The 27,227-nt window shown below is 42.4% G+C and overlaps 1 protein-coding gene across 1 annotated transcript in view; it reads left to right on the top strand.

Moving 5' to 3' along the window:
- Nucleotides 1-27,227, top strand: part of LOC121576581 (semaphorin-3D-like) — a 67,987-nt gene that overhangs the window by 26,189 nt on the left and 14,571 nt on the right. The window contains exons 3-17 of the mRNA XM_041889824.1: nt 956-1,116; nt 4,971-5,033; nt 5,117-5,236; nt 5,343-5,436; nt 5,962-6,090; nt 9,059-9,195; nt 14,104-14,218; nt 14,349-14,418; nt 14,742-14,886; nt 16,719-16,941; nt 17,275-17,363; nt 17,773-17,814; nt 20,108-20,265; nt 24,356-24,420; nt 24,521-24,660. Of these exons, the coding sequence (XP_041745758.1) occupies nt 956-1,116; nt 4,971-5,033; nt 5,117-5,236; nt 5,343-5,436; nt 5,962-6,090; nt 9,059-9,195; nt 14,104-14,218; nt 14,349-14,418; nt 14,742-14,886; nt 16,719-16,941; nt 17,275-17,363; nt 17,773-17,814; nt 20,108-20,265; nt 24,356-24,420; nt 24,521-24,660 (1,751 nt within the window). The remainder of the gene's footprint in view (nt 1-955; nt 1,117-4,970; nt 5,034-5,116; nt 5,237-5,342; nt 5,437-5,961; nt 6,091-9,058; nt 9,196-14,103; nt 14,219-14,348; nt 14,419-14,741; nt 14,887-16,718; nt 16,942-17,274; nt 17,364-17,772; nt 17,815-20,107; nt 20,266-24,355; nt 24,421-24,520; nt 24,661-27,227) is intronic.

The raw sequence follows: 27,227 nt of genomic DNA, 5'->3' as shown, positions 1-27,227 counted from the left end.
TGTATGGGAGCTATTCAGAAGGCTTTCCCCTCTGGAACTCAAACTGTAACTTTGATCAGGGTCTAATCTAAACCTAGTCTTGACAGACATGTGACATCAGTTTAATGGTCAGGTTTAACCATTTGGATATTTAGTGAAGATGATGATTGATGGTGTATAGGTATGGATATGTTGGGGTGACAGAGATCTATTACAATGGTGATGGTGGGTTATTGATAGTGATGCAGGTATGGCGGTGACTGAGGACAAACCCACTCTTCCTCATCTCCTTCTCCATCTACAGCCAGTCAGTAACACTGTGGGTTGAGGTCACTTTATCCTGGCATCTTTAACACTGTCACTGTATGAAGATTAAACCCACTGTATTATCTCATTATACCCTTATTGTAATGTGAGTGTAGCGTGCCCATGCATTAGCTTCTCTTTCTGTCAGTCTGCAGTCTAAAGTCTATCTGTGTGTGTAGGAGAGGTGATGAGCCATAAGACCAACACTCTCTCTCTCACACACATGCACAGACACACACACAAACACACACACACACACGCATGCACACACAGAAGGATTTTCAGTCTCTCTTCATTCAGTTAAGATGTTGAATTGTGAGACAAGCGATTAGAAAGTTTCAGCTCATGCCAAGACACGCAGACATCCATCACCTGTTTCAACACAACCTGTCTCTCTCTATAAAATGTCTCTCCAAACTATGCTCATAGTTTCCAGGTTCATTAAGCTAAGTGTATTCTATGAATTCTTGACGTAACAAACCAAACTTCTTCCATGCATCAGAATATGTGTATGAAAGTCGCATGCATGCCTGTGTGTGTTTTGACCCTAACTCTCTCTCTCTCTCGCTCTCTCTCTCTCTCTCTCTCTCTCTCTCTCTCTCTCTCTCTCTCTCTCTCTCTCTCTCTCTCTCTCTCTCTCTCTCTCTCTCTCTCTCACTCTCTCTCTCAGAGCTGGTCCAGGGTGGTAGTGTATCAGTGTTCCTGAGTCCTACTGATGGTCTCCATTCCCACTCTGTGTTGTTGGATGAGGAGAGAGGCAGGCTGCTGCTGGGAACCAGAGACTCAGTTTACCTACTGGACCCTGACCACCTCAGTAGAGCCCCCAGGAAGGTATGCTACACCTGCAACCCTTCTGGAGAGCAACTTTTTACTTTAATTATGCAGGGAATTTGGGGGGCGCAATCTTTATCCAAATAGCTAGATAAATGTAATTGTGTGGGAAAGGACAATGTAAAAATAAAAATATCTAAGCCAACACAGTATAATTTGGCATGATTATGCGAAAAAGGGTATGAGCCGGACCTATTGGAGACAGTATAGTATCTCTCTCCAGCAGAAGGAAGGAAAGCCCTGGGCAGAACTCAAGTCTTAACAGCTGACTAGCTATAACCCCATGCAGACACAAACTGTCACTCCTCAGACATGCACACTCATGCATGGAATCACCCAACTCTCTCCAATAGGCTCCAATAGGCTCAGCTACAGTGCCTATCGGTTGGAAGTCTACACCCCCTTGAACTTTTTTCACATTTTGTTGCGTTACAAAGTGGGATTGAAATAGATTTCATTGTATTTTTTTTCATTGATCTACACAAAATATTCCATAATGTCAAAGTGAAATGAAAATTCTACAAATTTTACAAAAATGAAATAATAGGGGTTAACATAATTTTGGAATGGCTACCACTTCCCCATATATACAACATCTGTAAGGTCCATTAGTCAAGTATTGAATTTCAAGCACAGATTCAACTACAAAGACGGACAGTGATTGGTAGATGGGTAACAATAACAAATCAGACATTGAATATCTCTTTAGGATCTCTTTAAGCATGGTCAAGTTAATAATTATGCTGTGGATGATGTATTAAACCAACCAGACCCATCAAAGATACAGTCGTCCTTCTGAACTGAACTGTAGGACAGGAAGGAAACTGCTTAGGGATGTCACCATGAGGCCATTGGTGATTTTAAAACAGCTAAAGAGTTCAATGGCTGTGATGGGAGAAAACTGAGGATGGATCAACAGCATTGTAGTGACTCCACAATAATGACCTAAATGACAGAGTGAAAAGAATAATACAAATATACAGACAAAAATATTCCAAAACATGCGTATGCAACAAGGCACTAAAGTAATGCAAAAACAATATAAAAACACAGCAAAGGAATACACTTTTTGGCCTAAATGCAAAGCCTTATGTTTGGGGCAAATCCAGCACGATACATCACTGAGGAACTGCCTTCATATTTTCTAGCATGGTGGTGGCTGCATCATGGTTTGTGTATGCTTGACATCAGCAAATAGTGGGGAGATTTCCAGGATAAGAAGAAACGGGATAGAGCTAAGCACAGGCAAAATCCTAGAGGAAAACCTTGTTCAATCTGCTTTACACCAGACACTCCGAGAAGAATTCACCTTTCAGCAGGACAATAACCTACAACACAAAGCCAAATCTACACTGGAGTTGTTAACCAAGAAGACCGTGAATGTTCCTGAGTGGCCAAGTTACAGTGTTGACTTAAATCTGCATGGAAATCTATGGCAAGACTTGAACATTGCTGTCTAGCCATGATCCCCAACACCTTAACAGATATAAAATAATTTTGAAAAGAATAATGGGCAAATATTGCAAAATACAGGTGTGCAAAGCTCTTATTAGACTTACCCAAGAAGACTCACAGCTGTAATCACTGCTAAAGGTGTGTTTTATTGACTCAGGGGGGTGAATACATAACTAATCAAGGTATATTAGTGTTTTATTGTTCATTCATCTTTAAAACATGTTGGAATTTTTCTTCCACTTTGACATTACAGAGTATTTTGTGTAGCTCGTTGACAACAAATGACTATTAAATTCATTTTAATCCCACTTTGTAACACAATAAAATGTGAAGAAATCCAAGGGGGTGTAGACTGTCTATAGGCACTTGGTATGTTCCATGGACTCATTACTAGATACTAGATTTAGTTTCCCATCATTGTATCTGTCATTTAGGCAGTCATTTAAACCTGACTGTGCTTGTGCTGCATATCTTCCACCTGACTACTGACACAGCTATGTGGATTGGATCTGTGAGGAATGCTGCGTAATCAGTGATGTATTGTAGTGGTGGGCAGAGGTTGTAGAGTGGATGGAATTAGCACCAGTCAGTTAACAGGGTGCTCTGTCTGTCTATCAGACTACCTGCTGACCTTGACTTTGACCTAGACCACACACGTGCGCACACACGTGTACGCGCACACATACAGCTGCAAATGGGACACATACACTCAGTATATAAAACATGATATAGACTGACCTAGGGGAATCCAGTTGAAAGCTATGATCCCTTATTGATGTCACTTGTTAAATCCACTGCAATCAGTGTAGATGAAGGGGAGGAGACAGGTTAAAGAAGGATTTTTAAGACTTGAGACAATTGAGACATGGATTGTGTGTGTGTGCAAGACGAACGGGGTATGGTAGTAGGTGCCAGGCACACCGGTTTGTGTCAAGAACTGCAACCCTGCTGGGTTTTTCACGCTCAACAGTTTCCTGTGTGTATCAAGAATGGTCCACCACCCAAGGACATCTAGCCAATTTGACACAACTGTGGGAAGCATTGGAGTCAACATGGAGCGCTTTCATCCCTGTGGAATGCTTTCATCACCTTGTAGAGTCCATGCCCCGATGAGTTAAGGCTGTTCTGAGCAACTCAATATTATGAAGGTGTTCCTAATGTTTGGTATACTCAGTGTAGATTTGAGGTTGTAGAAGCGAGTGTGTGTTTATGCAGGTGTGGTTGATCCCTGCGCGAGACCGAGTTAAGTTTATTTGATCTTTATATCTCGTTGTTGTAAGCCTGAGTGGTGCTTTCTAACTGTTGATTTCTGGTCATTGATACTAATGCTTGCCAGATAGTTAGACTAGATTATTCTGTGGTAGAGCTGTGTGAATATGAGTATACAAAACATTAAGAACACCTGCTCTTTCCATGACATAGACTGACCAGCTGAATCCAGGTGAAAACTATGATCACTTAATAATATCACTTGCCCTGACGAATTGAGGCTGCTCTGAGGTCAAAATGTTTGGTATACTCAGTGTATATCTAGGAATAAGATAGACAGAAAATTAGACACACATTCACAGGTGTGTCTCATTTTCCTTAGTTTGTAACACATCTTACCGTCCTATTTCAACTGGTAAGAACCTGATATTTACAACTATGACTACATTGAAATTGCACTATAGGTACAATTGAATTCAACATAATCCTTACTTACCTGCGACAAATGGTACCTGTTGCAAAAATGGTACCTATTACAATGAATTCCAAAGTTACCAACAAGTAACCACATGATATGCCAAGTTCTAAGTGAATACCAGGTACATTGCAGATTGTGAAATCAAGTGTGACCCAATCATCCCATTGTGAAACGAATGCATTGATTGATTGGTGGTATAGGATTTATGTTACTGGAATTCTCAAATCCAGCTCAAGCCAAAATCCTCTCACGTGCCCAGACCTGTAATGTACTATACTGTGTACTTAATATGTCATATCAGAAGACTTGTTGTATGAATTCAATGGAGCGAGGCAGTATTATAGAATCCTAATACGCTGACGGAGGTACGTGTATATGCGCGTGTGGGGGGATGTGTGGAGTCTGTGTAACCCCAGTGATGGCGCTCCTTGGTAGTGGGTTATGGGGTGAACATGCTAAGAACATAAGCCAGTTATAACATGTGTGAACATCGGCTACATTACATACAAGGGACACAGAACATTATCCCCCCTTAAGATCACTGTTAAGACAGACTGATTCCTGTCTAATTGACATAAGTTTCCTACTCTCAGGGTTTTGTGCGTTATGCTTTGTTCTTATGTGTTGAGTTGTGTGGTTCTAATGCAGGATCAGTGGTATTGTTTGTAGTGTGTTGTATGTCATGTAAACCTCCCTGTCCATCTATTCCCAGATCAGCTGGCCAGCCCCCAGAGACAGAGTGGAGATGTGTAAACTGGCCGGCAAGAATGCTCATGTGAGTACAATCTGGAAAAAGCCTGAAGCCTTGTTTCATTCACATTGACAATACAATCACGGTTCCTTTCTTCTTACTCTCAGTTGGAGTGTGGCAATTTTGTGCGTGTGCTCCACAACTATAACCGCACCCATCTGTACACCTGTGGGACAGGAGCCTTCCACCCCATGTGTGCCTTCATTGAGATCTCAGGACGCAGAGAGGTAGAGTCGGAGAGAACACACACACACACACACACACACACACAACACACACTGCTTACTTACACAGTCTTTCTCTCTTTCTCGCTCTCTCTCTCCTTCTCTTCAGGAGGGTGTGTTCCAGTTGTTGTCCGGTACAGTGGAGTCTGGGAGGCTGAAATGTCCTTACGACCCCTTGCAACCTTTCACCTCTGTACTCACAGGTCAGACTATGCCCCATCATAATGTCCTATTTTTACTACCCTAGACCTTCTGATGGTATCTCAGCCCCACCCTGACACCATTCTACACCCACATTCAGCCCTAACTCCTTCTCGCTCCTGTCCTGGTGTTCAAAACCCCTCTACAAAACCCTCATCATGTACGCTCACACTCTCTGTGTGTGTGTTGTTATGATGAGGTAAGAAAGACATTGTCATCTCCTAAGCCAAATCCTAATTTATCTGAAATATTTTTGTCAAGGCTAGATTCATTGAAACATGTTTGCTCCACATATCTTCTTTCAGAAATCTGGTTACAAAAACCCCTCACTTCATGCCAAAGAATGTCATATCACTGAAAGCATGATGCACAATTTAGAGAGATTGACTTTGTGTTTGTTCAGGTTTGCTTTCTTGCTTTTTATCAGAGTTGGGCTGGCTACTCTAATAGGTTCACATTTACAGTTTTACTTGACCCTCATCATCACTGGTCCAGGCCTAACCCTCCTTGTGTCTGATTGGTTGCAGACCAATTCCTGTATGCGGGCACAGCATCAGACTTCCTGGGTAAAGACACAATGTTCACCCGCTCCCTGGGCCCGCCCCCCGACCAGCACTATATACGCACTGACATCTCAGAGGACTACTGGATCAACGGTACACACACACATACACACACATACACACACACACGCACACACATGCACGCACACACACGCGCACACACACACACACACACACACACACACACACACACACACACACACACACACACACACACACACACACACACACACACACACACATTGTAAATACTTCATTTGAATCCACAAATCACATTACATCTTAAAGGATTCAAACATTTCAAAGGTCGTTGAAGATGCACTATGCAGAAATCTATGCAGAAATCGCTCCAGCATTTCCTGGTTGCTAAAATTCTAGTAGTTTGCCTAATTTCAGGTTATGTGCCAACATAAGCAAGTATAGTGTAGAGAATCATTGTACCATCTACACCGTTGTGAAATATATTTTCTATAACGAAAAATATTGTATTTTCAGCTGTTTGAAGCTGGTGTACAAAACCGAAAGTAAAAGACGCAAAAACTAAACTTAAGAATGGTAGTCATAGAAAAGGTGCACATATAACCGATGCACCGCTTCTTAGGCTTGCTTTCAATGACAAAGACAGATCTATAACTCTATTTCTATGTGAATTTGGTCGGGTCGCCCAAAAAGTTACATATTGCAGCTTTAAGGAAACAAAAAGCACCTTCTCCTCCACACAGCTAGGCTGCCCATAATGGCTGAAACAGAGCAGTACCTAGCCAGTTGATTTGCTCTACCCTTAAGCAGGCCTGTAATCTAAAGGCCACGTACCATAAGCCTATGTACGTGGCCGAGACTGCCAAATATCAATGCCACCAACTTGCATTTGTATCCCAGGCTGTCCAAGCATGATATGAGGGGCTGGTATTTAAAGGTGCTACACATAGTATTTTTTTGCATTTTTGCATTGTAATTTCAGAAAATGTCCATAATATATCTGCAGTAATAGTACAATTATAGTGTTTCACAGTATTACTTATCCGCCAGTGTTGTGATTGGCTGTGATATTCGCCTATTGATTTCTCCCACCGGGTCGTCATCTTTTGTCAAAATGGGAAAGCTGTTTTGACTTTGTTGCTGTGTTATCTAGTGGATATCGGGTCAAGTGGCCAATGTAGATATCTCTCTGTCATTTCCTGGTTGCTAATATTCTACACTGTTCACTACAGTTTCAGTTTATGTGAGAAAACAAGCACTGAATAGTGTTGGGAATCATTGTACCATCTAAATCGCTGTGAAATAAATAGACAAAACAATATCACAAGGCCTTACTTTGATGGCCTAGTTTTACCCTAACACAGTGGTGTTAGGAAACTCCTGGTTTACATGCCACATCAGGCCTGCAAGTCACATTAAGCTGGCTTGCAAAGTGATGTGTAAATCCTATTGGAATCCAGCCAGAGTTAGGATATCCAACAGTTCATTCACCAGCAACCTTCATTCAGAATGACTGTCAGGGTTAGGAAAGTTGAAAAGGAGACTACCTAAACCATTTAAACTGGAACAACCATTTCAGTAACGAGTGCAATACATCTAACTAACTGATTGGATTGGTTTAGAAAAATGTATGTTATTTATCTTTGTGTAACATAAGATTAATCAATCAATCAATGTACATGCAAAAACACCGATATTAAAACAATCCTAAAATAAAATTGACCTGCAGTAGAGCATGCTGGAAAATATGATAATGATGGGAGTGGCTTTGATGGGACTGTTTTACTCTCGAATGTGTAAAACAATAACTCTGGTTATTAACACCAACACTGGGGGTTATTTTACACCACTGAGTGTTAATTTCACTCTTACAGAGTGAATGTAACTCCTGAATCAACACAAGAAATGTTACACAGAAAAATCAACACTGGCCAATTTGCTGTGCACACACACAACATACACACACACAAACACACACACACGTATTGTAGAGCTGTGAATTATGAGTTTGTAGAGCCATTCATTGTGGCATGACATTATATCTCAGTAACTGTTGGCCTGGTTCTTTTGAATACATCCTTCCTCTCAGTCTCGGTACATAAGGCTTGGTTGAAGCAGGTGAGTTCAATCATAGGATAGTTTTGCCATTGAGTGTTTCACTTCCCAGTCTTTCCATTGATACACAGAGCTGTTTTGTGTTCTCAGGGTGGGCTTGAGTGAGGTAATTGGCATTCCTGCCCAAAGCAAACAGTCCAGTTATTCATTTATGACTTTTACATGAGTTCCACACTAAAGACAGCACACCTACTGTACAGGGCATGCATACTGTACCTACTAGGGGATTTACAGTATGTCACAATTCACAGGTCCCTGGTCTACATACACACACTACAAGCACTATTCTATGATACACGCTCCTCTCCATCTATTCTATGAATCACTCTCGTGTACGTTTGTCATGGATCAACAGATGTCACCAGTTTCCAACTCCTGTCACCACATTTCAGAGCCAGGGGCGGGGTGTGAGTGAGATCTCTGGAGGCGTGCTGTCACTGTGTGTGTGTGCGTGCGTGTGCATGTGTGTGTGTCAGGGGTTCTGGAACATCTTACCAAACGTACAGTAACAGTGACTATGTGTAGTGTGTGTGAGCAGGCCTACATTAGACTATTTTAAGGAATCTCCCCAGAGGCTTCGGTTAGTTTCCAGGGTTGATATCATGTTACCGTAACACTCAGATCACGGCCACAGACTCTTTCTTTCTTTCTTTCTTTCTTTCTCTCTCTCTCTGTCTCGTTCCTTTCCTCTGTTCCATGGCTCTGTCTGGAGGTATTTTAATGTTCATAAATCAGGGTGCTCAGAGGAGACTGAGGCGCGTGTTAACTCTAACTTCTAAAAGACGCTCCGCTGTGTCCATAGGGTCAGGCAGGAAATGAACAATGTTGCTTTTATAACTCTCTCTCTCTCTCTCTCTCTCTCTCTCTCTCTCTCTCTCTCTCTCTCTCTCTCTCTCTCTCTCTCTCTCTCTCTCTCTCTCTCTCTCTCTCTCTCTCTCTCTCTCTCTCTCTCTCTCTCTCACTCTAGAGGCCAGGTTTATATCAGCTCACCCTGTGTCCGATACCTACAACCCTGACGATGACAAAATCTACTTCTTCTTCCGAGAGTCATCACGCGACAGGAGCGATAAGAGTGTCCTGTCCCGCGTAGCACGCGTCTGCAAGGTGAGAGAGGGGAGAGGTGTAGAAGGGTGAAAGAATGAAGGTGAAGAGTGAGGGATGGTTTGGGGAGAGGTCAGGGAAGGGGTGAAGAGGAGGACAGCCATCTAACAGGGCGCATGTACAGTGATAGATCTGTGTCCACTACTATAGTGCTAGCTTCTCCCACAGATATGCTTAAACCTCCCTGGGAGGATACATCCTGGTACATTCCTTTGTGTAGTCTGCTGACAGAGGAGCGGACCACTGCTGTCAAAGAGGGTAAATCATAGTTCAACCTCTCTTTGTGTCTGGCTGACAGGGCAGCCTAATGTCTCGTCCCAGTTGAGGTGTATGAATTAAGGATGCCCTTACAAGAAAATTAAAATAAAAACGACAACGTGAAAAAAACACGTAAATAGTCCGGATGGCCATTTGATGAAAAGTTCAGCAGTCTTATGGCTTGGGGGTAGAAGCTGTTAAGGAGCCTTCTGGACCTAGACTTGGCGCTTCGGTACCGCTTGCCCTGCAGTAGCAGAGAGAACAGTCTATGACTTGGGTGACTGGAGTCTTTGAAAAAATTTTGGGCCTTCCTCTGACATTGTCTAGTATATAGGTCCTGGATGTCAGGAAGCTTGGACCGAGTGATGTACTGGGCCGTACGCACTACACTCTGTAGTGCATTACGGTCAGATGCCGAGCAGTTGCCATACCAGACAGTGATGCAACCGGTCAGGATGCGCTCGATGGTGGAGCTGTAGAACTTATTGAGGATCTGGGGACCCATGCCAAATCTTTTCAGTCTCCTGAGGGGAAAAAGGTGTTGTCGTGCCCTCTTCACGACTGTCTTGGTGTGTTTGGACCATGATAGTTTGTTGGTAACGTGGACACCAAGGAACTTGAAACTCTTGACCCTCTCCACTACAGCCCCGTAGATGTTAATGGGGGCCTGTTCGGCCCTCCTTTTCCTGAAGTCCACGATCAACTCCTTTGTCTTGCTCACATTGAGGGAGACGTTGTTGTCCTGGCAACACACTGTCAGGTCTCTGACCTCCTCCCTGTAGGCTGTCTCATGGTTGTCGGTGATCAGGCCTACCACTGTTGTTTAGTCAGCGAACTTAATGATGGTGTTGGAGTCGTGCTTGGCCACGCAGTCGTGGGTGAACAGGGAGTACAGGAGCGGACTAAGCACACACCCCTGAGGGGCCCCAGTGTTGAGGATCAACATGGCAGATGTGTTGTTGCCTACCCTTACCACCTGGGGGCGGCCCATCAGGAAGTCCAGGATCCAGCTGCAGAGGGAGGTGTTTAGTCCAGGGGCCTTAGCTTAGTGATAAGCTTTGTGGGCACTATGGTGTTGAACGCTGAGCTGTAGTCAATGAACAGCATTCTCAAATAGGTGTTCCTTTTGTCCAGGTGGGAAAGGGCAGTGTGGAGTGCGATTGAGATTACGTCATCTGTGGATCTGTTGGGGCGGTAAGCAAATTGGAGTTGGTCTAGGGTTTCCGGTATGATGGGGTTGATGTGAGTCAACAAAGCACTTCATGGCTACCGACGTGAGTGCTACGGGGCGGTAGTCATTTAGGCAGGTTAGCTTCGCTTTCTTGGTCTGCTTGAAACATGTAGGTATTACAGACTCGGTCAGGGAGAGCTTGAAAATGTCAGTGAAGACACTTGCCAGTAGGTCCGCGCATGCTCTGAGTACACGTCCTGGTAATCTGTCTGGCCATGCAGCCTTGTGAATGTTGACCTGTTTAAAGGTCTTGCTCACATTAGCTACGGAGAGCATGATCACACAGTCATCCGGAACAGCTGGTGTTCTCATGCATGCTTCAGTGTTGCTTGCCTCAAAGCGAGCATAAAAGGCATTTAGCTTGTCTGGTAGGCTCGCGTCACTGGGCAGCTCGCGGCTAGGTTTCCTTTGTAGTCCGTAATAGTTTGCAAGCCCTGCCACATCTGACGAGCGTCAGAGCCGGTGTAGTAGGATTCAATCTTAGTCCTGTATTGACGCATTGCCTGTTTGATGGTTCATCTGAGGGCATAGCGGGATTTCTTACAAGCGTCAGGAATTTCTTATACACTACCTGTCAAAAGTTTGGACACTTCATTCAAGGGTTTTTGTTTATTTAAAAAAATGTTTACATTGTAGAATAATAGTGAAGACATCAAAACTATGAAATAACACATATAGAATCATGTAGTAACCAAAAAAGTGTTAAACAAATCAAAATATATTTTATATTTGAGGTTCTTCAAATAGCCACCCTTTGCCTTGATGACAGCTTTGCAAACTCTTGGCATTCTCTCAACCAGCTTCACCTGGAATGCTTTTCCAACAGTCTTGAAGGAGTTCCCACATATGCTGAGCACTTGTTGGCTGCTTTTCCTTCACTCTGACATTGGTGTAAATGTGGAGTTTTCTTATTTGTGAAACTGCAAATTAGAATTGCAAGTTCAGATTTGAAAAACAATGACGTTAAAGCTTTTCACATATGAAACTGCAAATTAGATTTTTACACTTGTAATTCCGCATGTGAAAGTGAGATTTTCATGTGTTGTTTTACATGTGAAAAAGGCAAATGTGATTTTTACATGTGAATGTTTTTCACTAGTAAAACCGCATATCCGATACTCACGTGAACGTTTTTAACGTGAAACCCCACATTTCACATATGGAACTGCAATTCACATGTTATTCTCCTCACGTGTAAAGGTGGTGTTAACATGTGAACTCAAAATGTAATACATGTGAAAATATGGTTTCACTAGCTAAATTGAAGCTCAACATGTGAAAACAGCTATTTCTTTGTAAGGGTGACAGTAGGAGAGTTGGTCCAGTCCCATGTTGGTCCTGCCCCTACTCTAGCCCCCTACCCATTCTTTAGGTTCTACCTCTATCCCTAGCCCCTACCCGTAGCTCTTATTCCTTCCATGTTCACAGTTCTGAAGGAGCTGAATTAGTGAAGCGATACAGCATAAGCTCTACTCAGGCTTGTTGGGGGCTAGATGGAGACTACAGCCATAGAAATAGAATCTAATTCTACACTGTAAAAAAAATCCTGTTGTTTTTATGGTAACTTATTGGCAGCCAGTTACCTGTAAGTTACAATAAAAAAGGTACAGTATGTTACTGTAAATTCCAAACGTTGGTTTAACATCGAAAATAGAAAGAAAAGTAAAAAAATACATATATTTTATTCCAATTTTTTTATGAATATCGCTAGCAACAACAGAATAAACACATTTTGAATTACACTAATTGGAGCCAATTACACTGGTGTATCTGACATAGGCTTTGAAAAAGCACCCGCAAATAGGCTACCAGTGCGGCAAGTGCAGCAAGTGGTAAGCTTTCTTGACTTGAACAATCCTTTTTGCCAAAACATGGCTAACCTTTGTTTAACCAGCTAAACAGCTGCTCTTAGAAAAAAATTGTTTGGAGTTACCTTTCTGTATAATAGGCTATGTTAGAGTGTACACTTCCTCCAATTATAATCTACCAAATCTATTCATTTTAAAATGTTGATTATTCTCCTTACCATTATCATTCACCTGATGTTAATACAAGACCAGATTTTTTTTATTTTTTGTTAATATATGATGGGGGTCCCTGTGCTGCCATTTGCCTGGGAGGGGGTCCCTGGGCAAGAAAAAGTTGAAGACCGCTGCTGTAAAGTTTTCAGTAATGTACTGTTAAGCCAAATTTTATTTGGAATTTACGGTAACATACTGTACCTTTTTTTTTTACAGTAACTCACAGGTAACTGGTAAGTTATCGTAAAATCAACAGGAGTTTTTTTTACAGTGTAGTTCTGTGACTACAGCAGGTTGGTTAGTTGAATCAGGTGTTTTACTTCTTGGCTTGAACAAAAGTATGCACCCACACGTGCTATTGGAAGCTCCTGGCCACTGCTGGACGAAGAGATTCAGTTTCAGTTCCCAGCTATGTGAGGTTTGGTATTTTTTGGTAGTAGGGAGACTGTCCCTGTACTGCGTTATGTCGCCACATCTTCCCAAAATAAAAAGTCCAAGCTCTATTGCCAAATTCCCAGTTACAGGCACTTGGAGTGTTTATGACTTGGGAGTAAGCTTTAAGGCCGGCGAGGCAGGAGAGGCAGGAGAGGGATTCCTTTTCCTGTGTCTACAGCTGACCATAGAGGGGTTCCTCCCTGGATAAGTGGAATAACAGAGCTTCATTTGAAGATAATCCCATTTAGAAAACGCTAAAGCCATTATCCTAACTCTTTCTATAATTGTGTGTCTATTTAAGATAGTCTTCGGGCCAAGTTCAATAGGGAGGTTAGTCTAGGGCCCTTGTGCTGGATAAAGGGGCCCTGTACTTGAGATGTATACTTGAGTACTCCTGCCCTAGCCCAGAGAACGGCACTTTTTATTGAGAAGAGCACTCAGTCAGGGGTATACATATGCTAATTAGAATCTCTGCATAATTAATGAGCTTGCTAGTTTACCTTCAATTATTCTTCCCTCCTCTTTCTATTTCTTTTGTTTTATTTCTCTACTTTTTTTCTGGCTTCAATTCCTCCTTCGTACTGTTATTCTTGTTCTACTAAATCCCTCTACCATATTCTCTCCTCCTTGTCAGTAATTTGCTTCTTCAGTCCTCTCTCCCTCTTTTGTCAGTTTATTCTGACTGCCGTCATCATTACCGTTAATGAGCAGGCCTCATTCCTCTGCCAGTTAAATAATCACATTTAACCAGGTACATGTGTCTGTCTTTATCTGGGTTTATTTAAACTAGTCTCAAACAGGAGTTTAAGATGTCAAGGTCTGTAAAAAGGTGTGCTGTTGTGTTATGCTTAATATGTCAGGTCTTTGGACTAGACTATGGTTGTTTCATGGTTTTAAACCTGATTTCAGTTGTATTTGTGTGTCAGACTATGATTGTGTTATGGTTGTGTTGTGGTTGTGTTTCAGAATGACGTGGGAGGGTTGAGGAGTCTGACCAATAAGTGGACGACTTTCCTCAAAGCCAGACTGGTGTGTTCCATCCCTGGACCTGAAGGAGTGGACACACACTTTGACGAGCTCCGTAAGACACAAACACACACGCACACCTGACACGCTTCCATGTTTACACACACACAACACATGCGCACTAAATGCCACATTCTTACCTTTTGTGTTTGTGTCTGTGTGCGGTGTGTGTGTGTGTGTTGTAGAGGACATATTCATGCTTCCCACTAGAGATGAGAAGAACCCTGTAGTGTATGGAATCTTCACCACCTCCAGGTAAAATTACACTTAGTACACCATACCTTACACCAGTGTTTCCCAACTCCAGTCCTCCAGTACCCTCTAGGGCACACATTTTTGTTGTAGCCCCAGACAAACTCACCTGATTTAACTCATGGAGGGCTTGATGATTAGTTGACAAGTTGAATCAGGTATACTTGTCCGGGGCAACAACAAAAATGTGTACTGTTGGGGGTACTGGAGGACTGGAGTCGGGAAACACTGCCTTACACCATACCTTACTGAGACATCTCTCTACCGCTCCGCTTATTTCTCCCACTATAATATACTTATTACACTGTACTGTGTTACTCCCCCAGCTCTGTGTTCCGTGGCTCGGCGGTGTGTGTGTACAGCATGGCTGACATACGAGCTGTGTTCAACGGACCCTACGCTCACAAGGAAGGACCTGACCATCGCTGGGTAGAATATGAGGGGAGAATACCTTACCCTCGCCCTGGAACGGTACACAAACAAACACGCTCATCTCTGCTAACCCTACCCCGCTCCATTTCCCTCCTGCCTGAAAGCTGACTGCATATTGTTTCTGTTCAGGATAATTTGGAAATACCCTCCTCTTAAATGGCTTACAATATGACCCAATCCTGATATATGACACAGTCCTGATTAACAATAATAAATACCTATCTATTGCATGTGCCTGTGCGCATAATTAATTAATAGTCTGTGAGAGTGTGTGACAGAAGTCAACGTTTATATGTGAAACCATGCAAGTGTTTGTGTGTGTGTGTGTGTGAGGTTGTGTGATATATGACCCAGTCTCTGTCTTGATGAACAATAATAAACGTCAGTCTGGGAGGCAGCTTTGATGATGTCACTAAGTCGTCACGGTGATCACCGCCGTATGTGTCCTGTTCCACAGTGTTTGTAGAACTGATTAGCATGAGGTACTGTGACTGGTGTGTGTGTGTGTGTGTGTGTGTGTGTGTGTGTGCAGGTGGACGTTTATTGGAATGAGTCTTGTCCTTGAGGCAGAACTGAGTGATTTCTGTTAGATGGGCCAGCTGCAAAGAAAAAATTGGCTATATTGTAAAAATTCATTTAAGGTTAAGGTTAAGCATTAGGGTGAGTAGCGTGGTTAAGATTAGGGTTAAGGTTAGGGTTAGGTTTAAAATCTGATTTTATGACATTGTGTGGCTCAGTTGGTAGAACATGGCACTTGCAACGCCAGGGTTGTGGGTTCGATTCCCACGGGGGACCAGTAAAAATGAAAATATATCAACTCACTACTGTAAGTCTCCCTGGATAAGAGCGTCTGCTAAATGACAAAAACATTTAATTGTGGCTGTGCCAGCTAGTGACTTCTCGGCAGAGCTGCCTCCAGAACAAGATTCATGATGAAAAACACTAACCCGCTATGGACATGTTTAACTATACTTGTGGGGACCAGAATGCCCCACAAGAATAGTAAACAAACAAAACATTTGACCAACTGGGGACATTTTGTCAGTCCCCACAAGGAAAAATGCTATTTCTATGGGGTTTGGGGTTAAGGTTAGAATTAGGGTTAGGGTTAGAATTAGTGTTACGGTTAGGGTTAGGTTTAGGGGTTAGGGAAAATAGGATTTTGAATGGGAATTCATTTTATGTCCCCACAAGGTTAGTTAAACAAGATTGTGTGTGTGTGTGTGCTTTACGTGTGTGTGAGAGAGAGAGAGAGAGAGAGAGAGAGAGAGAGAGAGAGAGAGAGAGAGAGAGAGAGAGAGAGAGAGAGAGAGAGAGAGAGAGAGAGAGAGAGAGAGAATCCAGAGTCAACAAGCATAGCGCCATAAACTGATGGCTTATTACTGTATTGTAAAAGGAACAGACCGGTATGAAAAATGTATGCACTCACTAACTGTAAGTTGCTCTGGATAAGAGCGTCTGCTAAATGACTAAAATGTAAATATACTAAAGGATTGTGTGCTCCAAATGTACTTAATTTAGAGGAGTACCTCATCTCACCACCAGATGGTGACACATACCTGTTATTCAGAGGCCACTGGCAAACCTGAAAAAAAATCAAATTAAAATGTATTTGTCACACGTGTTTAGCAGATGTTATTGCGGGTGTAGCGAAATGCTTGTAACTAATGACAGGGAATCCCAAAAATGTCTGTGTTACCAGTAGGTACCTAGATCAGTATTTGCTTTAAGGTAGACATCCATACTGTCTTTTTGTTGACTGAACTTTCTATACCTCTAGATAAATTGTGTCAGTTCATCTCATTTAGTCTCTGAAACTACACATTATTTGATGTCTCTTTTCAGAAACTGACAGTATCTTCCTTCCTCAGTGTCCCAGTAAGACGTATGACCCCAGGATAAAAACCACCAAGGACTTCTCAGACGAGGTGGTAAGCTTCATCCGCTTCCACCCCCTCATGTTCCGCTCTGTCTACCCCCTGACCGGCCGGCCCTTGTTTACACGTGTACGTGTCGACTACACACTGACACAGATAGTGGTGGACCGTGTCATGGCTGAGGATGGACAGTATGAAATCATGTTTCTGGGGACAGGTGAGAGATTCCAACACACACATCCACACACATGCTCGGACGCACACTAACACACACATAATTCTGTTTTTTATGATCTAATATTGATGTGTTTGAAGGCTGTTTGAATGTTGGAGACTGTGTTCGGTTGCAATAGGTTTCTTCAGTGTATGAGTCAATGAACCCCTTATCTTTGCTCTAATGCTCAAAGCTCTACAACATCATAGTCTTTTTGGAGCCAAGTAGTCGCATTTCAGTAGAACTCTCTCACTAGAAAGTTTCCAAAAGAGAAGGCCACTGTGTGCATGTGTCCATGTATGTATGTGTTTCTTATGTGTGTGTGTGTGTGTTCAGATGCTGGTTCAGTTCTGAAGGTGGTGAGCATCACTCAGGAGAACTGGTCCACTGAGGAGGTGATTTTGGAGGAGCTCCAGGTGTTCCAGGTAACAAACACACACAGAGAGTTCATTCTGTTCCCCCGAGGCCTGTTTGAACCTGATGTGAACTTTTTTAAGACAAACACTGTACTTGTTTCTCTCAAGGGGTTGTCAGCTCATCAAAGAGCAGTAAAATATTAATGTCCTTCTATTCTAAACACACAGCAGTAGATCTAGGGGTACAGAGAGGAGAGTTGGTGTGTTTGTCTAGAATCACAGAGATAGAGTGAGTTCCTTTTCTCACATTGATTCACAGACTCATTGGTTGACCTCCCTAACATGAAGTCAGCTCTGTGGCAGGAAAGAGAGCTTGGTTCTTCTCAAGCAGAACTAATTAGCTAACTGCTTTACGTATTAAAGTATGAATCTGTGTGTATGTGTGTGTAGTGGATATAATGGTTACTTTCTCCTCCAGACTCCCACTCCCATCCTAAGTATGGAGATCTCTTCTAAACAGGTAAGAACACCCCTCTTCTCTGTATCCCTCCTTTCCATCTCCACCCCTCCCTACATTTCTCATATAGCTACAATATACAGTGCATTCAGGAAGTATTCAGACCCCTTGACTTTTTCCACATTTTGTTACGTTACAGCCTTATTCTAAAATGTATTAAATTGTTTATTTTCCTAATCAGTCCACACACAATACCCCATAATGACAAAGCAAAAACAGGTTTTTATAATTTTTTGCAAATGTATAAAAAATTAAAAATGGAAACATCACATTTACATAAGTATTCAGACCCTTTACTCAGTATTTATTGAAGCACCTTTGGCAGCGATTACAGCCTCAAGGCTTCTTGGGTATGACGCTACAAGCTTAGCACACCTGTATTTGGGGAGTTTCTCCCATTCGAAGCCACTCCTGCATTGTCTTGGCTGTGTGCTTAGGGTCGATGTCCTGTTGGAATGTGAACCTTCGCCCCAGTCTGAGGTCCTGAGCACTCTCCTGAGCAGGTTTTCATCAAGTATTTCTCTGTACTTTGCTCCGTTCATCTTTCCCTCGATCCTGACTAGTCTCCCAGTCCCTGCAGCTGACAAACATCCCCACAGCATGATGCTGCCACCACCATGCTTCACCCTAGGGATGGTGCCAGGTTTCCTTCAGACATGACGCTTGGTATTCAGGCCAAAGAGTTCAATTTTGGTTTCATCAGACCAGAGAATCTTGTTTCTCATGGTCTGAGAGTCCTTTAGGCAAACTCCAAGCAGGCTGTCATGTTCTTTTTACTGAGCAGTGGCTTCCGTCTGGCCACTCTACTGTAAAGGCCTGATTGGTGGAGTGCTGTAGAGATGGTTGTCCTTCTGGAAGTTTCTCCCATCTCCACAGAGGAACTCTGGAGCTCTGTCAGAGTGACCATCGGGTTCTTGGGCACCTTCTTGATCAAGGCCCTTCTCCCCCGATTGCTCAGTTTGTCCGGGCGGCCAGCTCTAGGAAGAGTTTTGGTGGTTCCAAACTTCTTCAATTTGAGAATGATGGAGGCCAATGTGTTCTTGGGGACCTTTAATGCTGCAGACATTACGGAGCTCTACGGACAATTCCTTTGACCTCATTGCTTGGTTTTTGCTCTGACATGCACTGCCAACTGTGGGAGCTTATATAGACAGGTGTGTGCCTTTCCAAATAATGTCACATCAATTGAATTTACCACAGGTGGACTCCAATCAAATTGTAGAAAAACTCAAGGATGATCAATGAAAACAGGAAGCACTTGAGCTCAATTTCGAGTGTCATATCAAAGGGTCTGAATACTTATGTAAAAAGTTATTTCTGTTTTTTATTTTTAATAAATTAGCAAAAAAATATAAAAACTTTTCGCTTTGTCATTATGGGGTATTGTGTGTAGATTGATGAGGATTTGTTTTTATTTAATCAATTTTAGAATAAGGCTATAATTTAACAAAATGTGGAAAAGGAAGGGATCTGAATACTTTTCGAATGCCCTGTATATCAGGCTCAGTGCTTCTACCTGCATCTTCCACAGCCACCTTCCCACTCGCTTTCCCTTCTGTCCCCCTCCTCCTCCCCTCTCATCCTTCCCTTGTCCCTCCCTCCCCCTCTCCTCTCCTCCCTCGTTATCTGAGGGTCCGGGATGTCAGCAGACCCTTCAACTCCAATCACAGCCTCCCTTCATCTGCCACAGCCTGTGTGTGTGTGTGTGTGTGTGTGTGTGTGTGTGTGTGTGTGTGTGTGTGTGTGTTTTCATCTCATCATAGCCCATCCCCCAGTGTTTTCCATGTTTCCGTTCAGAGTTTGTTTTGGAATCCCTGGTTCAGACGAGTCCCGACAGATCCATACAAAACATCTCTCTCTCTCTCTCTCTCTCTCTCTCTCTCTCTCTCTCTCTCTCTCTCTCTCTCTCTCTCTCTCTCTCTCTCTCTCTCTCGCGCTTTCTCTCTTTCTCTCTCGCTCTCTCTCTATCATGTGTTGTTGAAGGTTTTGTCATTTAAACAAGCTTTAGAGTTATAGGGTTGACTTCCAGTAATAATAATTGGAGGTTAGAACCCTGAGGATACTGTGCTATATACCGCTGGACATGTGGGTGTACTAAATCACACATGTGCACTCATATGGACACACACACTTTCCAAAATGGAGATCAGAAGAACAGATATATTTTACCACAATGAACCATAGAATAGTGTAAACAACAACATATAACAAGGTGATTAGTTGATTAGTTGAACCAGGTGTGCTGGACTGTACCCTTCTCTGAGGTTGTTTGTTCTCTCCATCTCTGTCTCCATAGCAACAGCTATATGTGGGTTCGGGGGCGGGGCTAGCCCAGGTGTCACTGAGCAGGTGTCACCTGTATGGTCAGGTGTGTGCAGAGTGCTGCCTCGCCAGAGACCCCTACTGTGCCTGGGATGGATACACCTGCTCACGATACATCCCTGCATCCAAGAGGTAGAGTACACACACACACACACACAAAACACACACACAAACACACACATACAGAAACACACACAAGCACGCACGCACACACAGGCATACAATGAGTGTACAAAGCATTAAGAACACCTTCCTGATATTGAGTTTCACGGCCCCCCTTTTGCCCTCAGAACAGCCTCAATTCATCGGGACATGGACTCTACAAGGTGTCGAAAGCGTTCCACAGGGATGCTGGCCCATGTTGACTCCAACGCTTCCCACAGTTGTGTCAAGTTGGCTGGATATCCTTTGGGTGGTGGACCATTCTTGATACACATGGGAAACTGTTGGGTGTGAAAAACACAGCAGCATTGCAGTTCTTGACACAAACCAGTGCGCCTGGCACCTACTACCATACCCCGTTCAAAGGCACTTAAAGTGGAACTGACAGCATTTTAGCTACTTTGCAGATATGAAACAAACACACAATCATAATATCAATATCAAATAGGTTCTATTTGCCTCAACTTTATAAGAGGTTTTGATTGTGCCAGAGCGCAGACTAACTGATGAATTTACGAACACGCAGCACCCACAGAATATGACCGACCAGTGTCAGTAAACGTAGGCAACGAAAGTAATAGTTAGTCAAGAATGCTCTAGATAACATGTAAATAGCTGACCAGCTCTGCTAGGGCGAGTAAAATGGTCAGAGTAAGGTGTTTTCTCATTTGTGTCTGGAAGTAGCTAGCTAGCATTGTTGGCAGGCAAGCTGCAGAAGGACGAGTAGGCTACAATTCCCCATCGTCTATTAGTGCAATTTTGACGGGCAACTAATTTAATACATTTGAGAGGGTTTCTCTAATGTTCCTTCGTTAGATTTTAGCTCATCTTTCTCTGGCTCGCATTAGTTGTTGATCTTTTTGTTGTTGATGTGCATAACTGAGGGAGAGAGCCTACCTTTTCATGGTTGTTTGACCAATAGGACTGTACATTTCCCAAATGTAAGATGACTCCCAATTGGTATTGACATATTTGCAGAAATCCATTCAGATGTATTTTTGGCGAATGCATATTCTCCCATATATGAATATAACATTTTGTAGCCTGAAGAACAAATAAACTATACAGGAGCATATACAACAGCTGTGCCACATTGCTATTCCTTTCATCTAAGGTATCTGAACCATAGCAGGCCTCAGGATCAATAGATTACCTCTTAGTTATCCATGAAATGAGGTATATTTGTCATTTACTCTGACACGTTCATCTTTCACTGTCAGATCAGGAATGTGAAGACGTCCACAAGCATGATTTAATGAACCTGAAGAAGAGAGAAAGTTTATCTCTTACCTGACCTTGCCCTATTTTTGTCCCAATTCAGGGCTCTAGGGACTGTAATAGAGTGTTCAGATATTTTCTCTATTTTATTTTTGGTGGGCTTTTGTTTCTTCAGCGTTTCTCTGTGCCATAGGGGTATTCACCTACCTCTTTCTCTCTCTCTTAGGGCAGAAGCATTGATTAGAATCTCTCTGATGGGCTAATGATTAATGTTACTGTTACTCTCCGTTGTCCTCTTTGTGTGTGTGTGTGTGTCCAGAATAAGTAGCCTAGTCAGACTATAGCAGTGGCCCAAAACTCTACACATTACCTAAATCTATGGCGGATAGAGAGAGATGGTGAGAGACGGGGAGAGAGCAAAAGAGAGAAAGAAAAAATATATATAATGTATGCACTCACTAACTGTAAGTCGCTCTGGATAAGAGCGTCTGCTAAAATGACTAAAATGTAAAATGTAAATGTAGAAAACAATATAGGGAGGCATATACAGTGCCTTGCAAAAGTATTCATCCCCCTTGGCATTTTTCCTATTTTGTTGCATTACAACCTGTAATTTAAATGGATTTTTATTTGGATTTCATGTAATGGACATACACAAAATTGTCCAAATTGGTTAAATAAAAAATTCAAAAAAATTAATATCGGAAAAGTGGTGCGTGCATATGTATTCACCCCCTTTGCTATGAAGCCCCTAAATAAGATCTGGTGCAACCAATTACCTTCAGAAGTCACATAATGAGTTAAATAAAGTCACATGATCTCAGTATATATACACCTGTTCCGAAAGGCCCCAGAGTCTGCTACACCACTAAGCAAGGGACACCACCAAGCAAGCAGCACCATGAAGAACAAGGAGCTCTCCAAACAGGTCAGGGACAAAGTTGTGGTGAAGTACAGATCAGGGTTGGGTTATAAAAAATATCCGAAACTTTGAACATCCCACGGATGGAAAGAAAGAATGGAAAGAATATGACACCACAACAAACCTGCCAAGAGAGGGCCGCCCACCAAAACTCACAGACCAGCCAAGGAGGGCATTAATCAGAGAGGCAACAAAGAAACCAAATATTTTTTATTGTCATTTAGCAGACACACTTATCCAGAGCAACTAGGGTTAAGTGCCTTGCTCAAGGGCACAGACAGATTTTTCACCTAGTCGGCTCAGGGATTAGAACCAGCAACCTTTTGGTTACTGGCACAATGCTCTTAACCACTAAGCTACCTTTCCACCCCACACAGCGGAGATTGGAGTATCTGTCCATAGGACCACTTTAAGCCGTACACTCCACAGAGCTGGGCTTTACGGAAGAGTGGCCAGAAAAAAGCCATTGCTTAAAGAAAAAATAAGCAAACACGTTTGGTGTTCGCCAAAAGGCATGTGGGAGACTCCCCAAACATCTGGAAGAAGGTACTCTGGTCAGATGAGACTAAAATTGAGCTTTTTGGCCATCAAGGAAAACGCTATGTCTGGCACAAACCCAACACCTCTCATCACCCCGAGTACACCATCCCCACAGTGAAGCATGGTGGTGGAAGCATCATGCTGTTGGGATGTTTTTCATCAGTAGGGACTGGGAAACTGGTCAGAATTGAAGGAACTATGGATAGCACTAAATACAGGGAAATTCTTGAGGGAAACCTGTTTCAGTCTTCCAGAGATTTGAGACTGGGACAGAGGTTCACCTTCCAGCAGGACAATGACCCTAAGCATACTGCTAAAGCAACACTCAAGTGTTTTAAGGGGAAACATTTAAATGTCTTGGAATGGCCTAGTCAAAGATCAGACCTCAATCCAATTGAGAATCTGTGGTATGACGTGAAGATTGCTGTACACCAGCGGAACCCATCCAAATTGAAGGAGCTGGAGCATTTTTTCCTTGAAGAACGGGCAAGAATCCCAGTGGCTAGATGTGCCAAGCTTATAGAGACATACCCCAAGAGACTTGCAGCTGTAATTGCTGCAAAAGGTGGCTCTACAAAGTATTGACTTTGGGGGGGTGAATAATTATGCACGCTCAAGTTTTCTTTTTGTCTTATTTCTTGTTTGTTTCAAATATTTTGCATCTTCAAAGTGGTAGGCATGTTGTGTAAATCAAATGATACAAACCCCCAAAAAATCCATTTTAATTCCAGGTTGTATGGCAACAAAATAGGAAAAATGCCAAAGGGGTGAATACTTTCCCAAGCCACTGTAGCTCAGGTTCAAGCTCAATTTATAGAATGTATGTGGTTGACAGTGTAAACATCCATAGATACATCCATAGCTTTCAGAGAGAGGCAGCTTTGGTATCTCTAGTCTTTGTCCAAAACACTTGAATACCTGGGTATTGGGTTCAGTGTGTTATCAAAATGTGGCTGTCTGTATTTGGGTTCAGTGTGTTATCTGTCTGTGGTTGTCAGTTGTTGGGTTCAGTGTGTTGTCCATATGTGGTTGTTGTCAGGATGTTCAGTATGTTAGACAGATTTAACAGGGTATCATGACAGACAGAGCAGCTTAAATCACAGCCTGAAGTAACTCCTGTTACCTATAATAGAAACCCCTGGAAAACAGCAACTCAGGACACACACAGGCACCATTTTGTGTGAGCGTTTAGAAGAGTAAAATGTTGCCCCTGGTCTTGCTGTAGGCTAACTGCAATGAACTCACCTCACACGGAAGAATTTATGTATGCAGCCAAACATTACCTTGACAGCAGGACGTGACCTTATTACCTTTATTTACCTTTCACCCCGACCCTGTGGCATGTGTGTGTGGGTTTATGTATGCATTTTGGATTGACAGGAGAGCAAGGAGACAAGACATTAAACATGGCGACCCTTCCAGCCAGTGTTGGGACACAGATGACAGTAAGTGATAACACAACATATGCTTCCCTCTCGTGTGTGTTGCTCAGCCAATCCCGATATAACATGTTAACACTTCATGAATTTATTTCTGTGTTCTCAGCTCTGCATGGAGGCAGGGTGGAGGAGAGGATCATGTTTGGGGTGGAGAATAACTCGACCTTCCTGGAGTGTCTCCCCAAATCACAACAGGCCACCATACGCTGGTTCATACACAGACCTGGAGCTGAACACAGAGAAGAGGTGAGACAGCACGCACACAAGCAAACACACACACAGGGATTCAAGCTTTTCGGCAATAGTCGTCATTTTGATCTCAAAATAGACCATCCACATGAATTGTGTACACAGTACATGTTGCAGCGATAAATCAACACTTAAAGAGTTCATTTTAACACTACTTCAGATAAAATATGGTCCCACTCTACAGAGTGTAGAAAGTACTCTGATTATGGTGTTACATTTTGAGTGTTAATGTAATACTTCGTAGTTTACAGTTTTTTCCAACTGCTTACACACGTTTTCAAAACGTTCTCCTTTTTTCAAAACTCTACACACAATTCCCAAAACTGCACACACAAAATGCAAAATGCCTCACGTCTCCTTCAAAACCACAAAAATCCTCCATACACAAAAAAAAAAAATGTATGCACGCATGACTGTAAGTCGCTTTGGATAAAAGCGTCTGCTAAATGGCATATTATTTATTATATTAAAATGTAACACTGCATTCAAAATGCCATAAACACATGTCAGAATGAAGCATTTGCATTAAATGGCAAACACTTCTTTCATAATAGCAAATTTTTGGATATACCATGTAAACACTGTTGTTCTCAATCTAAAGCTCTTGGTCTTTCATAATCTTATATCTACATTTCAATACAATGTTCTACAGTGAAAGTAATCTGCTGAGAGGGGTAACAAGTACACTGTAAACACCAATGCAATGTAGAATCAGAAAATATTTATTAGGCCAAACATTACTGTTGTATACAGTAGCATACAACAAAACCATAAACATATGTAAACCAAAAGTATATTCTTTAGAATACAGTAAAGAACACAATTGTGTGTGTGGGGTCCCGGGGGGGCAGTCCAGGAATTGGTAGGGGGGGTCACCAGTGCTAAGCTACGCTTCATCTCTTCTCCGGGCTGGGTCTGGCCACAATACTTCGTCCACATCACAAGATACGTTTTCTCTTGCCAAACATCGAGGGAAGTATCTCCTAGCATGGCGTATCCAACCTTGGACAGAGGCAACCTCTATGTCCCCACATGCGTCCTCCATTGCCTGGAGAAGTGGCATGCGGGCATAGGGTTGGCGATCATACACTTTCCAGCGCCAGGCTGAGAAGAATTCCTCAATGGGATTTAGAAAAGGTGAATATGGGGTTAGGTACAAAACTACAAATTGTGGATGGGTGGCAAACCAATTTTGGACCAGAACAGCCCGGTGAAAACTAACATTGTACCTCTACAAAGTCATGTCGCATATTCTTGACTCTGTCAGAGTTTCTCTCAAATGGCACCTTGTAAAGTTGTTTCATCGTCACTTGGTGCCGTTGGAGGATGCGTTGTATGGTCGACAGGCTTACAGCAATGATGTTGTTAAATATGGTGTCATTATTGAAGATATACTCTCTTATCTCTCAAATCCTAATTGCATTGTTGGCCAAAACCATATTTATAATTGCAGTCTCTTGTACATCTGTAAACAAGCGTCCTCGTCCTCCATGATGTCTTTGCCTTTCCATTCCATTACATTTACATTTAAGTCATTTAGCAGACGCTCTTATCCAGAGCGACTTACAGTTAGTGAGTGCATCAATTTTTCATACTTTATGCAATACTATGCAGTCAGACGTATTTTACAGTACATTACTGTAATGCTAAAATAGTAATTAGATAGTTGCATACCTGTTCTAATTATGGACTCCACTGTAAATCAACTCAAGTTGGGCTGGACTCTCAGTCCAGCCTCTCTCACGGTCAAACCGTGGTTGATCACATGATCAACAAGTGTTGCCCTAATCTCATCAGAGATAGCTCTCCTTCCTTCTCTTCTTTGCCCTCGTCTTCCAACTCTTCATCTTTGACTTTGTCCTCGTTGTTGTCCCCTGCCTCTCCCTCCTACTCCTCTTGCTCTCTGTCCATTGTTGGCATCCATTGTTCAAAAACAGGTAATCTGACCTTTGACCTATTTATAGGCCTATAATACAGTAAAGCAGTGATTGGTTAGTGATCAGTTAAGTAATTAGTGTTTGCACATGTGAGGAGTGTGTGTGTGACCTGGTGAATAAGTGTAGCATTTTGATTGGTTGTGTTTGGAAAAGGAAAGCAAGTCACTTCCTATTAGATTTTTGTGTTTTAGGTAGAGAATTGTGTGTAGCGTTTTGAAAAAAGTGTTTTATGCAATTGACAACTTGAGTCAAAGGCTGAGAAATAGCTTATGGTTTTGGAGATTTGGTGTGTAGTTTTGCACTTTGAGTGAGAGGTTTCAAAAATTGTGTGACATGATAAGATTTTGTGTGTAAGCGGTTGGAAAAAACTGTTAAAAAAATAACACTGCTTTACGTTTGCCAGTGTTTCTCAAATTTATCGCTATGGGGTAATTAACACTCACAGTGTTATTTCTATTCAACACTAGCGTTAATCTAGAGCTAACTCCTATTAGTGTTATGCAAAAACACTGTTACAGTGAGTGATTTGAGGTGTTTTACAGTTTTTTCCAACTGCCTACACACGTTTTCAAAACTATGTCGCCTTTTTTCAAAACTCTACACACAATTCCCAAAACTGCACACACA

This window comes from Coregonus clupeaformis, chromosome 23 (assembly GCF_020615455.1).
Source record: "Coregonus clupeaformis isolate EN_2021a chromosome 23, ASM2061545v1, whole genome shotgun sequence".
NCBI classification, from domain to species: Eukaryota; Metazoa; Chordata; class Actinopteri; order Salmoniformes; family Salmonidae; genus Coregonus; species Coregonus clupeaformis.
Note: the sequence above shows the minus strand (reverse complement) of the source record. Positions and strands in the feature narration are given on the sequence as shown.